Source organism: Labeo rohita, chromosome 14, assembly GCF_022985175.1.
Source record: "Labeo rohita strain BAU-BD-2019 chromosome 14, IGBB_LRoh.1.0, whole genome shotgun sequence".
Lineage (NCBI taxonomy): Eukaryota > Metazoa > Chordata > Actinopteri > Cypriniformes > Cyprinidae > Labeo > Labeo rohita.
Window position 1 is genome coordinate 16,242,807 of NC_066882.1, and position 15,843 is coordinate 16,258,649.

The 15,843-nt window shown below is 35.3% G+C and overlaps 1 protein-coding gene across 3 annotated transcripts in view; it reads left to right on the forward strand.

The window, feature by feature from the left end:
- atp8a1 (ATPase phospholipid transporting 8A1) overlaps nt 1-15,843 on the forward strand; it is a 177,402-nt gene that overhangs the window by 111,301 nt on the left and 50,258 nt on the right. For all 3 annotated transcript variants that reach the window (XM_051127177.1, XM_051127178.1, XM_051127176.1), the window contains 3 exons: nt 7,557-7,729; nt 11,297-11,480; nt 15,720-15,830. In XM_051127177.1, coding sequence (XP_050983134.1) covers nt 7,557-7,729; nt 11,297-11,480; nt 15,720-15,830 — 468 coding nt within the window. The remainder of the gene's footprint in view (nt 1-7,556; nt 7,730-11,296; nt 11,481-15,719; nt 15,831-15,843) is intronic.

Below are 15,843 nucleotides of genomic sequence, written 5' to 3' on the forward strand. Positions count from 1 at the left end.
TATTCGGTAAATGTGTTTCCATTGTAGTTTATGCACATTTTTAAACAAAAAAGTTTAAATGAAGTCAGCAAACAGCAAAACGTTATATATATAACAGAAACTGCATAATTTATTCATGCTGTAATGCATGCTGGGAGCTTACAAGGTCTTGACATTTCAACAATATGAAATTCTTTGTTCAGATAACTGTGTTTGACTGGATGGGACAACATTTGGGGTAATTTTGTTGGGCTAACAAGGTTTTTATGTAGTTTCAAAAAAAAAATTACATTTTTTAGTATTTGAGACTCAAAAAGTTTCATAAATTGGAAAATAGGCATTTGCAATTTTTACTGCGCACAATTTAAAAAAAAAAAAAAAAAAAGTTGCTGAAAATTTCATAAAATTCTATTGCCATCAAAAGAATTTATATATTTTTATATATATATATATATATATATATATATATATATATATATATATATATATATATATATATATATAAAAAGTCTGTTATGTCTATTAAGGCATTTATTTAATCAAAAACATTCTGAAATATTACAATTTAAAATAAGTTTTATATATATATATATATATATATATATATATATGAAAGGTAGTGTAAATATAAAACTAAAGAAAAAAATTTAAATATTAACATCATGTATATTTTTTTTTGTGTTAAATTTGTCCCACTTTTCTTTAAGGTCAATGTGATGGTCATGTTCTCCAGAATGATATGAGATGATCCAAAAAATATCTTGATCTTCAATGGACGCAGGAACATTTGACTGTCTGTACTTTTTTTTTTTTTTTTTTTTTTCTTTCTTTCTTTCTTTCTTTCTTTGATAAGTGGCCTAGAAATAGTGCAGAATCTTTAAAGTTGATTTTACATCATAACATTTCTTTGTTTTAAACTGTTCAGCTTTCTAAAACTGTTTATTTCCAAGTTTACATCATGTATTTTGAAATGTGGTCACAGGCTTTGGGATCCTGCTGTACTGTATGTGTTGGTCAGATGGAGCTTATAGGAAAGAGAGGGATGTGGTTGCACCGCATGGAGCTGTTTAAAAGACGGGAAGGGGTCGTGGACTTAGAACAGGGGTTTAGGACCCCCTTTCATATACACGCACACACGCATACGGTACAGGCCAATAACTCCCTGTTGGGAGAATCTATTCTGTTGACTATGAAACCGAAAGCCATCCGCTTTAAAAGAAGGAAACCATTTGAAACGCGCGCACACACACAGCCTACAGGTCAACTGGCCCCTGCAGGGAGGGTCTTGTCTGTTGTCTGTGGAAGTTAAGGCCTCTAGAAAGCATTTCGTTGCACATGCAACGTAACCCCTGATCGGGTGGGACCCATCCCGTTGCGAGGGGGGTGGGGTTTAGGTGATGACGGACGGCTCTCTGTCTGTCAAACAGCCGTTTAACGTGATAGATGGAGCCAAAGAAAAAGGAGAAAAATAAGAGGAGCGTTCCATAAAGCAGACGGCTGCCATTTGAAATGTCAGCGCCTGGTCTCCCATGCATATGCACATGCTTATACAACACAAGAAAAGAAAACAAGGAGGAATTCTCCGAGCGCTCGGAGGTCCGGCAGTGGTGGGATTTGCCGTGCTCTCACGTTGCAGGAGAAAACAGTGGAGCGGTGCGCCTCCCTTCCCCTCGGTCCTTCTCTTGTTTTTTGCGTTTAACACATTCAGCGTATTAAGGAAAACAAGATGGATGAAGGAGCCCACTCATCCGGCCCCAGAGAGAGGGGTTGAGGTCTTCACCGGACGTCTGAGGGGGGTTCATTATCTCAGTGGAGGAAAATGCAAGGCGCTGTGGGACGGGTCAAAGAACAGTAACTCAATAATCACATTAAATATGCGGCGGATCGCAGCCCCTTCTGCTGCTCGCAGATGAAAGAGAGCTATAGTGTGCAGATAAGCCCAGAGAATGGAGAGATTGTAGAAGAGCACAAAGGAGGAAAGAATTGGGGCCAAAAATAGAGATACTGCAAAGCCAAGAGCACACTGTCTTTTAATTTAATTTCATATAAATGAGCTGTTTTCTTGCCTATGTAGCTTTTGGGGGTTTTTTTTCCCCCTGAGGTCAGTTTTTATAACGTTAGTGAGTTTCGTCAACAAATACAGTTTGTAATTTCGTTTTTTGATCATTTTTAACTCTTCTACAAGTGCGTTTATTCTGACAGCATTTTAATTGCTGAACTTGCTTACTGTTAGTTGCTAGCAGACGGGCCTACGCTGAATTTGTGCTGGGATGCCATAGGTTAAAAGCAATATTTTTCTGTTTTGTCATAATCACAGTTTGATTTTCTTGCATTTTTACCATTTTAAAAATTGTGTTCCAAGATCATTATTTCATTTTTAAACTCAAATTTAAAAAAAAGTCTCAGTGATTGGGTTCACCACAAATTTGATTTGTAATTTCAACAAAGGAAGTTTTTTTTTTTTTTTTTTTTTTTTTTTTTTTTTTTTTTTTTAATCTTGACCTACACTACCAAAAGTTTTTGAACAGTAAGATTTTTAATTTTTTTTTTTTTATAAAGAAGTCTCTTTTGCTCACCGAGCCTACATTTATTTGATACAGCGAAAGCAGTAGTATTGTGAAATATTTTTACTATTTAAAATAACTGCTTTCTATTTGAATATATTTTAAAAAGTAATTTATTCCTGTGATCAAATCTAAATTTTCAGCATCATTACTCCAGTCTTACATCCCATAATAATTTAATATAGATGTACAGTAATAACAACAAATTATATTTTATTATATGATATGATATGATTAATATGTTTTTAAATATGATGGTTTCATTTTAAACATGGTGATTATTACTAAGACACCCAACATAATATATAATATTTACCATCTGAATCTAACCATGTCATGTCAACAAATTAAAAAGTCTGCCATCTGTTAATTATCATGTTAATTATTGTGCCTTTTTGCCCCAACAGCAGGGGTGTTGTTTTTTTTAACCCCAAATACCATACTTTTGCATATTCTTTTGTTATTTAAGAACTGTTGCTTTAATTATCTTAAACAAAACTGAAAATCATTAAGAAAACATTTGTCTCAAAATATATTCAATAATTTTAGTGATTCTCATTTGCTGTTTGAATCTACAACATTTTAAAAAACATCAAATATTAGATCAAGTAAGCGCAAAATCAACTTGGTGCTCACAATCGCGTCAAGAATCAGCCAAATTTGCACGTGCATCTTGAAAAGCGGATGTTTTGGAAAGTGCTACACCACGTTTTTGTGCCATCTAGTGGTTTAGAGGAAAATAAAATCTAAGGCCCCTTTCACCCCGGGGGGCGCCTTCAGCCCTGTTGTACCATGTAGTTTTACAAAGCTATTATTATCAGAGAATGTGAGCAGAGCATAGAATCACAAGAGGGTGCCATTTCAGTACAGCTGTACTACACCAGGTTGCAGCACAGTAGTGCTATTGCGAACAGGAACAAGTATACTACATAGAAATTTCCTGACGGGACGTTATTTGAGCAGACTTTGCTTTTCTGGTTAGCATGATCGGAACGCACTTTCATAGAGCAGAGCGTCACTCTGCGGCTGAAGGGAGAGCATTTATTTTCGTCTGTTTTTCTCTTTTTTTGGCCAGTAATTTTCTGCGGCTGAAATTTCAGTGCATCACTAATAACGTTATTCTCATTTTCTTCAATAGCCAGACAGTTAATTCTGTCAGGCAGTAGTGTGCATGTGGGTGTCCATCTAGGCATATTTATATACATTTGTGAGTGTATGTATGCACTTGCAGTCTTCTATCTGTCATTACTTCATTGCATGACACATGTAACCCGGTCTTTATGTCCTTCCACTCCATGTTTATAATGTCCGATGTCACATGCTTGAGTCCAGGCATCTCAGTAAAAAGGTTTCCAAAAGGCTTAAATCAACCATTATCTGCTAGATCTTGGCAGTGTGTGGAAGTGCTGATGTACTGTATATCCCACTGATGCCTTCTGCCCACTCGCAAAGCAAACACTCTTTGGTTTGCTCGCACAGCCATAACACAGAGGCTTGTTTGGACGACTGTGAGTGTTTAAGCCGAGCTTCCTAAATGGAGACTGCTAGCGATGACTTGTGAGGAAATGGAGACATTGTTCTCTCATTAGTCTTCATAAACGGTCTTATCATCTGATCTTATACTGTCTTGCTTATGCACATTACACACAAGGACACCTAGAGAATGGACGCCACATATTAGAGAAGCTCTTACAGCTGCACTTCACTCTCTTTCTCTGAAACCTGAGGCTTCTCTTTCTAAATATTTCCTTTGAGCTTGGGTTTCAGAGTCTGTTATGCCAGGAGAATGTTGGTTGGTCCCCGAGGTGTAATCTCACTATCCTTAGGCATCTGCCTTCCTCATACCACACAGACATTCAGGCTCGGATTTAGAGGTGATCATCAGCATAGATCTCCATTGAAACTTTTTGGTGTAAGACCTCCATAATTACAGTGGATTTTTCTCCATATACTGTAGTGGATCTCAATGGGAGCCAACATGGTGAAGGTCCAAATTGCAGTTTCAATGCAGCTTCAAGGGCTCTAAACGATCCCAGCCGAGGAATAAGGGTATTATCTAGCAATCCGATTGGTCATTTTCTAACAGAAATTACAATTTATGTACTTTTTAACCACAAATGCTCATCTCGCACTAGCTCTGCGATGCGCATCTATGACTTCAGGCATAATCATGTTGGAAAGGTCAGACGTAGTTAGTTCATCTGTGTACTTTGGTTCAAAAAGGTAGGGTAGGATGAAAAACCCAGTCTTATTTTGTCCTGATGAGGATTTGTGGTTAAAAAGTATTATTAATGGTTAAAAAAATTTTTGGACCTTCAACCCATTGACTCCCATTTTTGGCAATTTTTTTTAAATGTCTGTTATTAAGCAAGATGTGATGATATTTATATAGCTAGGTTTAAAAAATGTCAACAGTTCAATTACCATTAATTCACTTGTTTAGATTCTCTTCAGTCTTGTTTCTCCCCTAGGGGAGCAGTTGACCCAAAAAGAGAAATCTAACCGTAAAAGGCCCGAACTCTGACATTTAACTCTTATTTGTGAGACATTTTGAATACTTTGGAATCCTTCAGCCTTCAATCTTGTCTGCTCTGCGTAAACTTGCTTTTATTAGTCATTATTTCACCCCTCGGATATAGAGGGGCTTGTTTGTGTCATGATCTTCACCATGGAATGTGAAGCCAAAAACATGCTGGACAGCTGTGGAACAGAAGCTGGAGATGGAAACTTGCATTGGTTTGTTTACCCACAATGCTCAGAGATTTAAGGCTGTGAAGACCAGCTTCTTTGTTCACTATTAGATCATTTTAGAGGTTATATAGCGGAGACCACTCTGGTTCTCTCTTTCTTATGATCTTTTTAGTAGTTGTTTGCAGAACCGGTGTGTAGTGTTTTCTTTACTACCAGGATTTGGATCATTTTAAGATCACCATGTTGTTCCAACTAGGTCTGTCACTAACGATTATTTTTGTAATCGAGTAGTCTTTCGATTATTATTAAAATTAATCGAGTAATCGGGTAATTATAATGAACTTTTTATCCTTTATTACCAGGATTTGGATCATTTTATGATCACCCTGTTGTTCCAACTAGGGCTGTCACTAACGATTATTTTGGTAATCGAGTAGTCTTTCGATTATTATGATGATTAATCGAGTAATCGGGTAATTATAATGAACTTTTTATCCTTTACTACCAGGATTTGGATAATTTTATGATCACCTTATTGTTCCAACTAGGGCTGTTACTAACGATTATTTTGGTAATCGAGTAATCTGTCTAATTTTATGACAATTAATTGAGTAATCGGATAATTATAAGAATTTTTTTGAAGTAATAGAGATAGACCTAAGTGAACCACAGCTTTTAAAATGACTTAAAATGCATATATAACAGCAACTTGGCAATAATAATAGGTTCAAATAAAGAATCAAAAGCAAGTAATCATATGGTTTATTGAACAAAACTGTTAAAATACATAATGTTATAAACAATAGAGCTAATGTACATTACGCATTATAACAAATACCTGCATAGGGCCCCAAAAGACTGACGATTGTTTTTACACTTGCGATCTAATAGTGTTTAATATTCTCAACAACATTTAATTCAAATGTCCAGTTAATTTTTAATATTTTGCCATTTCTTTTAAGATAAAGCTACAGTCATTGTAAATTCATGAAAATGTAGACATCAAAACGTGTAAACTCAGAGTGGGGGGTTAAACTTTTATTTTGAAATCGCAATGAACAGTTATTATTGAGAAATATAATGTATTCTCTTGTGTTTGCAGAGGTTTATAAATGATTTACCTTACAAATCTTCTGAAATAGCACACGTTGCATTCCCAAATGAATGTTATAATAAACCCAAATTCACAACAACAAGCAGACATGGTGTTTGAGATGCTCCACACACGTTCTGAGTTGCACATACATAACCCACATGTGAATCGTACCGTTGTGAACTCTTAACAGCATTATGCTTTATTATGATTTTTAAATGGGTTTGATATGTGGAATGTCCCACTTTCGGTATTTTGCCGATTACTCGACACGGGCAAAATGCAATCAATTTTTTTTTTTTTCTAAATTGAATACTCGAATAAAATCGAGGAATTGCTGCAGCCCTAGTTCCAGCACACAAGTGGCATAAGCTGTGTGATTTTATGGGAAATTTTTATGGAGTACAGCAGCATTCCTAATCCAAACACAGAAGCGTCCTCCCACACGTTCCGAATCCTTACAATAACAGCCTATTACTACTAGGTGCTTTTTCTGCTGAATGTGCAATTTTCACTATTAAACTCAGTATAAAACAACAGCCAGGTCAAGTCAAATATCCCAATTTTTCTTTGGCCCAGTCAGTGTTGATTAAGATCTCGCAGGTTTAATCAACACACAGAAATATTCCTGGCTCCCGGTTTGAGCCCATACAGCTGGGACAGGACATTCCTCCGAAATAACCCATAAACCCAGACGTACGCTCTCTCCGATTGTGTGAACGCAGCGAGAGAGGGAGAAGACTGAAGTCTGGAGCTTTGCTAGTGCAAATTCCCATGCCGTTGTGTTTCCTGGTTAGGGCCATTGAAAGGCCTTGTTCTAACAAACGAACCATCACACCCAGCTTCGGCTTTACGCTCTCCGTAATGAAGCGTGCCATATGTATGTTCTCACTTTGATGCCCTGTGCATTGATAATAAACAGACGTAAACCCCATGTGCAAAAGTGTCTGGTGCTCTGCATGCGAAATTCTATGTTTTTCTTTGGACTGATTGCATTGGCACTGAAAGAAAAGGGGGAAATTATCCTGGTGTTCACGTGTGGTGTCTTGTCAGACGTCTGTGAACAGTTGCATGATTTATTGCATATCGTAATGAATTCAGTCTTTTGATTTGCACGTTTTTCAGAGAAATATTTACATACCAGCTGATTTAGTCGGTTACACAATTGTTATAATGTCATTTTGCGTGAAATGTTTATCTTACGGTACTCCATGCATGTTTGTGTGCAGGGTACCAGGGAGACCCTCAGCCATCACTGCGGCATGCTGGGAGATGCTCTGCACAAAGAGAACGACTTTGCTCTCATCATAGACGGAAAAACGCTGAAGTATGCCCTCACTTTCGGGGCACGCCAGTATTTCCTGGACTTGGCTCTTTCTTGCAAGGCTGTGATATGCTGCAGGTATGTAACTCTATCTGGAGAATTTGCTGAAAATCAGCAAGAATAATTAAATAACAGTAACATAAACCCTTACAAAGTATTACAACAAACATCAAAGATTCATTAAACCAGCGGTTTTCGAAAGTAGTCACAAGGGGCACTTGAAAGTAATTAGCTAGATTAATATTTCAGTTTATTTTGGCTGTAATACAGAGACAAATAAAAGTTAATCATTGAATTTGGGAAACAAAAAGATTTTTTTATGTTTAAGATATGAAGAGTCATCTCGAAGGCACCATCATGTTTGGTGGTCCTTTCCATCGATACGTTTGAGAAAGCCACAGTTATTCAAAGCAATTTATTTAGCCATTGCTCCAAATGAAACCTTTGTTAAACCAAAGTACACAGGAAGTTGTACTGTCATGCTCTGCTTAAATGTTTACTGTTTCACAGGTGGGTGTAAATTTGGCTTTGCAGGTTAATAACCCGTTTTGCCCTCCAGGGAACTGACGCCATCACTGGACATTTTTCTGCACTTACAAAAACATTGAGTGACTGGCAGACAATTATAGGGAAAGGCCGCTGTGCTGTTTAAGGAACAAATTGCCTTCCCTTTAGGTCACAACCTTCCCAATAAACATAATTATACTAGCTCTCAAAGCAGCAATTTACTAATGAGTGTTATTTTTTATAATAGTAGATTGTAGTCAGAATGTCTGTCAAGATGTACACAAAGCTAAACTGTGTGTTAACAGACTTGAATGAGCCATTCCAAAAAATGCTGCGCAGCGAAAGAAACATATGAGGAACCAATTGAGCGTGACAAGGAACTGCCAAAAATCAGTGTCAATTTCCAGAAACAACGCACACCGCAGGTGCCACAGCCATTATGCAATGCTTGATGTAATCTATCCGATCTGCTTTCGCTCACCACACACACACACGTACGAACAGCCACACGGTGTCCTGAGGAGAACAGATTTGTGCCTGCAGATGAGTAAATGTTAAACTGACTCTAGAGGTCTCCTGCTATACCGGCAGCAATCTCCGGTTCACTGGAGAGCCTTACATCACTCTGCGTTCATTGCTTGCAGGATGACCTGTGAACATTAAGCCGGGGTGAAGCCCCGCAGGAGCTTTTCTAGCCGAAAGCGAGACCTTAATTTCATTTGCTGACACAGATGATGCAGTACTGTAATGTGCTGTGAGCTTTTTGTGTGTGTGTGTGTTTTTTTTTTTTTTTATTTTTTTTTTTTTTTTTGTTATTTAAGGTCAGGGATCCCGGGCTCAGGTTGGGCGTCATCAGGAACACAGATTTGCCCAGTTTGGGCATCTAAAATTTGTGGGTTAGCCTGTTTATAAATATTATAGGTTTCCCACGTTTATGAAAAACATTGAAAAAAATAGACGTTTTTCAAGTTTCCTGGTTTCTTCAAAATACAGATTGGTCAAAAATAAATAGTTTAGTCAGTCTGAATCGATGTGATTTTATATATTTTATATCTATATTTTATATATTTCATGAAATGTCCACTTTAGTATGGCAAGATGTCTTACAATTTATTTCTTTTTCTAACGTTTAAATTTAGACCACGTTATTAGATTATCTTTTATGACCATTTTTCAGTTACCTTCTTTATATGAAATTGACAATATTTTTATGATTTTTGGTTTGTTTTGTTTGTTTTTTAAAAAGAGATATAATGAAATTGCAAGAAATAAGGAGATTGTTTTATTTATTTAATGCAACAAAAAAAAATCTAAGTAACACCAGTGACACAATGAACCACCAGTGACATACATAAGACCTGATATACTGATCTTCACTGTAGGTAACACCAGTGACAATTTTCATGAAAAATGCATTTTACAAAATGGCTGCTGCAAGGTATCAAACCACATGTTGTCAGTCATGGTATACTCACTAAATTAAGTAGTTTAATACATTTTCTAATCAATTTTTTTTTATATAATTACAATTCCGTAACAATAAAGTAGGTCATACAAGTGTCTTAAACTTAAAGCTTCATGTGAAATCATGAGATAAATGAGAAAATTTTTGATAACTGAAAAGAGACAATGGACTTATCATGGGCCTTTTTTCATAGATCTTTAGAAAATAGGAAGGTGGAAGTCAAGTAATCATCAGTGTGATTTTTATTTCAAAATAAACGATTTTTTGTTAAACAGTAACACCAGTGACAACTCCAGGGGACCACAACTTATATTATGTTTTGTAATATTTATTTGGCATTTATGGTTTTTATGTCATTTACGTAATATATTTGATAGTCATGAATGCATTATTGTATTTTAAATTGTAGAAAACCCTGTTTTTGACCTCAAAATAAAGCACTTTTTACCTCTGTACATGGCTATGGGGATGAGTGGTTTTGTGGTGCTTGGAATTCTATATAATTGAAAAATAAATATTGCCACAATAATGGCTCAAGAAGGTGTGAATTGTTCAGATAACGTATTGTTTCATTTTAAAATATAAAGAAATTGTAACCTAAAGTGTTTTTCAACTGTAATATTTCTGTAAAGACGCTAGGGTAAAAAAAAAAAAAAAATTGACATTTCCAAGAATGTTTTTTTTTTTTTTTAAGAAGTTTCTTATGTTCATCAAGGCTGTGTTCATTCGATACTGTGAAAATATTTTTTAAAATGTTATTTATTCCTGTGATGCAAAGCTGATTTTTTTTTTTTTGCATCATTACTCAAGTCTTCAGTGTCACAAGATCCTTCAGAAATCATTCTAATATGCTGATTTATTATCATTGTTGAAAACAGTTGTGCTGCTTAATATGTTTCTGAAACCTGTGATACATTTTTAATAAATAAAAAGTGAAAAAGAACAGCAATTAGGTAAAATAGAAATCTTTTGTAACAATATAAACCAACGTTTGTGTTCAGTAAATTTTAATTCATTTATTCTCTTTTTTTTAAAGAAATTAATACTTTTATTCAGCAGGGATGTTTTAAATTGATAAAAAGTGATAGCAAAGACTTATATTTTTACAAACCATTTCTATTTGGAATAAATGTGTTTCTTTTTAACATTTTATTCATCAAAAACTCCAGGAAAGAATCACAGGTCCCAAAAATGTTTAACAGTTTAAGTTAGATATGACTTATTTGGTTATAAAGGATATAAATTTAGTTGTTTTTTTTGTTTGGTTTTTTCCCTTTGGAAAGACACAATGATGGGAAATTTTCTAAATTTACAGGTGCCAGTAATTTTAATTTACTACTGTTTGCGCAGAGATTTTCAGTGTGTCAGTTTAAAGTAGTCTTTTAACCTCTCATTTTGAAGAGACAAATTCATCATATGAAGTTGAGACGTGACCACAGCTGTTGAGGTCACAACAGACGGCCAAGAAATCAAATGGTTGTCAACACTAATAATTGGCAACAAGAAAAATAGCCTCAGATCCCTCTGTAACGGTGCCACTGCAAATCCACAATTATGTTGTAAATCTTTAATCTCTTTCCTTGTGGAAAGAAATAAAATGTCAGTTTCAACCATGGAGAAATGTTAAAACTTGTATGTTTTGTTTATTTAATTATATTGTATTTATTTTTCAGGGTTTCACCTCTGCAGAAGTCTGAGGTGGTTGAGATGGTGAAAAAACAGGTGAAAGTGATCACACTGGCCATTGGTGATGGAGCCAACGATGTGGGCATGATCCAGACAGCCCATGTGGGTGTTGGCATCTCTGGGAATGAAGGACTGCAGGCTGCCAACTCTTCAGACTACTCTATTGCACAGGTGAGAAACGATCAGATTACACATGCCTGCAAGAAAGAAAGAAAAAGTGTGCTCAACTGAATTTGCTAATGATTCTGATGTAATGAAACTTAATGTAATAATAAAATATACTTTATTGTAAAAGTATACCTTCTAAACCTGAAGCACATATCAGTTCAGAGTGTAAACTAACACTTTTGTCTTGTGTCACTACAGAGTGACTCAGAAAATAAATCTGGTTCTAGATTATATATCTAGGGTGAAGGGTTAAAACCCGTGGCTCATAGATTCTGCAGTCTGAGATGGCAAAACGGGTCGGTCGGGTCAGTTTACATAGCTGGAGTGTTCGCTTACTCAAACCCCTGTTGACGGTGAAACGGGACCTGTCTCTCTTATGTAAACTTAATTAAAAAGATGTTTTGTAATTCCCTGATTTTGATACAGCATAATCTTCATTGTGCGTTTAACAAAAGAAGAGCTCGAGTGTCGCCGATCGCTGTCAACATCGCTCTCCATCTCTGTCCCGAGTTTCATTTCATGTTTTGTGCAGTTCGTGGAAACATGCCTCCTCACACTTGTTTTTTTATACTGCCCCGAGTCGTCTGTTCACTGGCCTCATGCATCGGATTACCCAAGAAAGCATCTTGTCTTTTCTTAAGTGCCCTCATCGTATTGTAGGTGGAGGTGGTAGGGAATGCGGGCAGGCTCATAGAAAGTCGCCTGAACTGCCTTCCAGCAAAATGGCTCGTATGATATGTGCTGGATCAGACGGCGAACTTCAATGTGCAGGACCGTCAGCTAGTATGCATTCATCATCCTGAACCAGTGTCATGTTGTTTTGCACTATAAGGCTTTGCAAAATGCTGCTTTCTCATTAGCTGTTAAAGTAGATGAAGATTTAGTCAATTACTAGGCACTATATACAGTCGTCAACATGAAGTGGATCAAAACAACGTTCTTGTCTTAGGACAACTTTGAACTTTTTTTGATTCACTACAAATGTTGACTGTTGTATATACGCACACTCCCGTTCAGAAGTTTGGGATGAGTAAGATTAATGTTTTTTAAAATAAGTTTCTTATGCTCATCAAGGCTGCAATTATTTGATCAAAAACACAGAAAAAATGTAATATTGTAAAATAATGTTACATTGTAAAATAACTGTTTTCTTTTGTTTAATATATATTAATTTATAATTTATTCCTGTGATGCAAAGCTGAATTTTCAGCATCATTACTCCAGTCTTAAGTGTCACATGATCCTTCAGAAATCATTCTAATATGCTGATTTATTATCAGTGTTAAAAACAGTTGTGCTGCTTAATATTTTTTGGAACCTGAGATACTTTTTTTAGGATTCTTTAATGAATAAAAAGTTCAAAAGAACAGCATTTATTTAAAATAGAACTATTTTATTATAATATAAACTACTGTTTAAAAATTTGGGATCAGTACATTTTTATTCATTCTTTTTTGAATGAAATTACCACTTTAATTCAGCAAGGATGTTAAATTGGTGAAAAGTAATAGATTTCTATTTCGAATATATGCTAAAAAAAGGATCACAAGTTAAAAATATATATATTAAGCAGCACAACTGTTTCAAACATTGATAATACAAATCAGCATCTAGTGATTTCTGAAAGATCATGTGACACTGAGGACTGAGGTAATGATGCTAAAAATTCAGCTTTGCATCACAGGAATAAATTATATTAAAAAATATAAAAACATTATTTAAAACCGTTTTTTTTTTTTTTTTTTAAACCAAATTAATGCAATCTTGATTAAACCATCTTTAAAAACATTACAAATCTTACTGATCCCAAACTTTTGAATGGCAGTGTATATATAATATTAAATATGTTTAATAAAGTTTTTTTTTTTTTTTTTTTTTTTTTTTTTTTTTTTTTTTTTTTTTTTATATAATCTCTTATGCTCATCAAGGCTGCATTATTTGATCAAAAATACGGAAACGACAGCGATATTGTAATATATTATAATCAAGTCTATCAGGTTTTATTAATTTAACATATCCAAGCTAAATAAAAGTATTAATTTCTTTCTAAAAATAATTAAATATCACATTATTAAGACTTATTTGGGAGCTATAGAGTAATGTTTATATGCATTTTATGTAAGTAGTCTAATATTCTGTCATGAAGGCCTTACGAGCTGTCAAAATATAATATTTTTTGACCCTAGACATATTAACTAAATTGATAATTTTTGCTCAGTTTGGGCCTTTGAAATAAACTTTATTAAAAAATTTTTTTCCTTCCTTGAGTATGAGCTCCATATTGTCCATAAAAGCTTGATGTATAAAATATGATACCCAGCAAAACTTTTTCTTTTATGTTTTGTCTAAATTATCAAGAAACCGTTCCATTTAATATATTATATTATATATATATATATATATATTCTTTTTATTTATTTTTTTCTGACTGTTACTTTATATATCAGGCTTGACAGGGTTAAAGCACACTCATATAATATTAAATAATGGTAAGTTATATTTACAGTTGGTAGCAGATCTTATGGTATATAGTGTCTTTTGTTTGTCTATATATATCTAACCCATGTGCTGCCCAAGTGTGAAATTGACTTAAAGCTAATCTCACAAAAGCACAGCACTCTCACAGAAGTGCTGTGCTACTTCGTGTTAAACCCAGGCTCTTTAGTTTTGTTTGGGGCCTGTTTTGAAGATGTGATTAAATTGTTTATGTGAAGGGATAAATCAGTGTGCTGGAATGCTGCTGTGCTTCAGCCTCACACTGGGTCCTCCACAGATCAGCAGATTTTAGGACGGGGGCTCCACATCCAGACTCCACTGTAGTCTGTCTGTCATCAACTCGCTCTCCTCACATCCAGAGGTCAAACAGCCCCTGAGCCCCTCAAAGGCCCTCCGTACCCCTTACATCCCTCCCTGCTGTTTCTGCCTTCCTAGAAGTGAGCCGCTGTTTGTTTTAGAGGAATGGTGTTTATAACACTGTCACATTCAGGATGCTCTTTGGGAAATAAAACATGGCTCCCAAGATCGTCCTTTGATCATGTTTACATATAGCACATATTACTTGTTTACACTGTCATGGAGGGTCACTGTAAGCTACTCATCGTGAGCACCTGTACAAGTTCGGCTGTTCGCATATTGTATTTATTTCAGCAGGCATGTAAATGGGTTACAGTGAAACAAACAAACTTGTATCTGTTATGCTTTGTAACCAATAACATGCAAGGTCATGTCAGTTGTGCTTTTTCATTAGTTTAATTTCATAAACTGTTTAAAGAAAACAATCCATATAGATTTATCATGGCTATCCTCATTTTTATTCTGAATAAACACCTTCATCAGCATTTTGGGGCTTATTTAGTGAGCAAAGCACTTCTCTGTTTACATTTTGATGTCTAAGGCAGAGGAAAACACAATTTTATGAATTATCAGCGTACTGTGCATATGAAATCACTCAGTATTCACTTTATCTGCCTATCTTTGGCATGTAGTGTGCTGAAAGCAGCAGAAAATGTGGTGAAAATGTTTAGTAAATATATTTATCTACTCAATCTTTTGCAATATACACGTGTATGAAGCAACATAATAAATTGGAGTGAACTACTCATCGATTGTTTGAAAAAAGACATCTGTCCGATGTGATTAAAGTTAAACACACAGTGACAGCAACACAAACAGAACTTTATATTCAGTAAACCTGACAGGATCCAGATGATTTAAGCAGTTTATATCTACAGTTTGGGTGTTGGGTTCTTTTCTGAGTAGATCAAGTACCATTTGGATGTTGTTTTTTCCATGACAATCAGGTTTATACTAAATCTTTGGATCCAGATGATAAACCTGATGAACTTTATAATATAAGGCAGGTATTAAAAGCAAAACTTAATTTACTAATCCAAAAATGACTTTATTTTCTTTGTACAGCTGCAACTTAATTTACTAATCCAAAAATGACTTTATTTTCTTTGTACAGCTGCAAAAAGTTTTTTTCGCTTCCTCTGCTTTTGAGCAAAATAAGACAGATTGTAGCTAAAATTCTCAGGAATATGGGTGAGACAGTGTTTGTCTTGTCCCTGCAACTCCAGGCTTCCTGTTGCCCAGCATGGATAAGATTGTGCCCAGCATGGATAAGATTGTGTCTTTATTTTCAAATCCAAAACCGCTTTCTTTGTTGGCTGGGGAACTGTAGGTCTTGTGTAAACGATAGGCCTTAATGAACTTATCTCTGTCCTCCCTTCTTTCTCACAGTTCAAGTACTTGAAGAATCTTCTGTTGGTTCACGGTGCTTGGAATTACAACCGGGTTGCCAAGTGTATCCTGTATTGCTTCTACAAGAACATTGTGCTTTACATTATTGAGGTAAGAAAGTCAG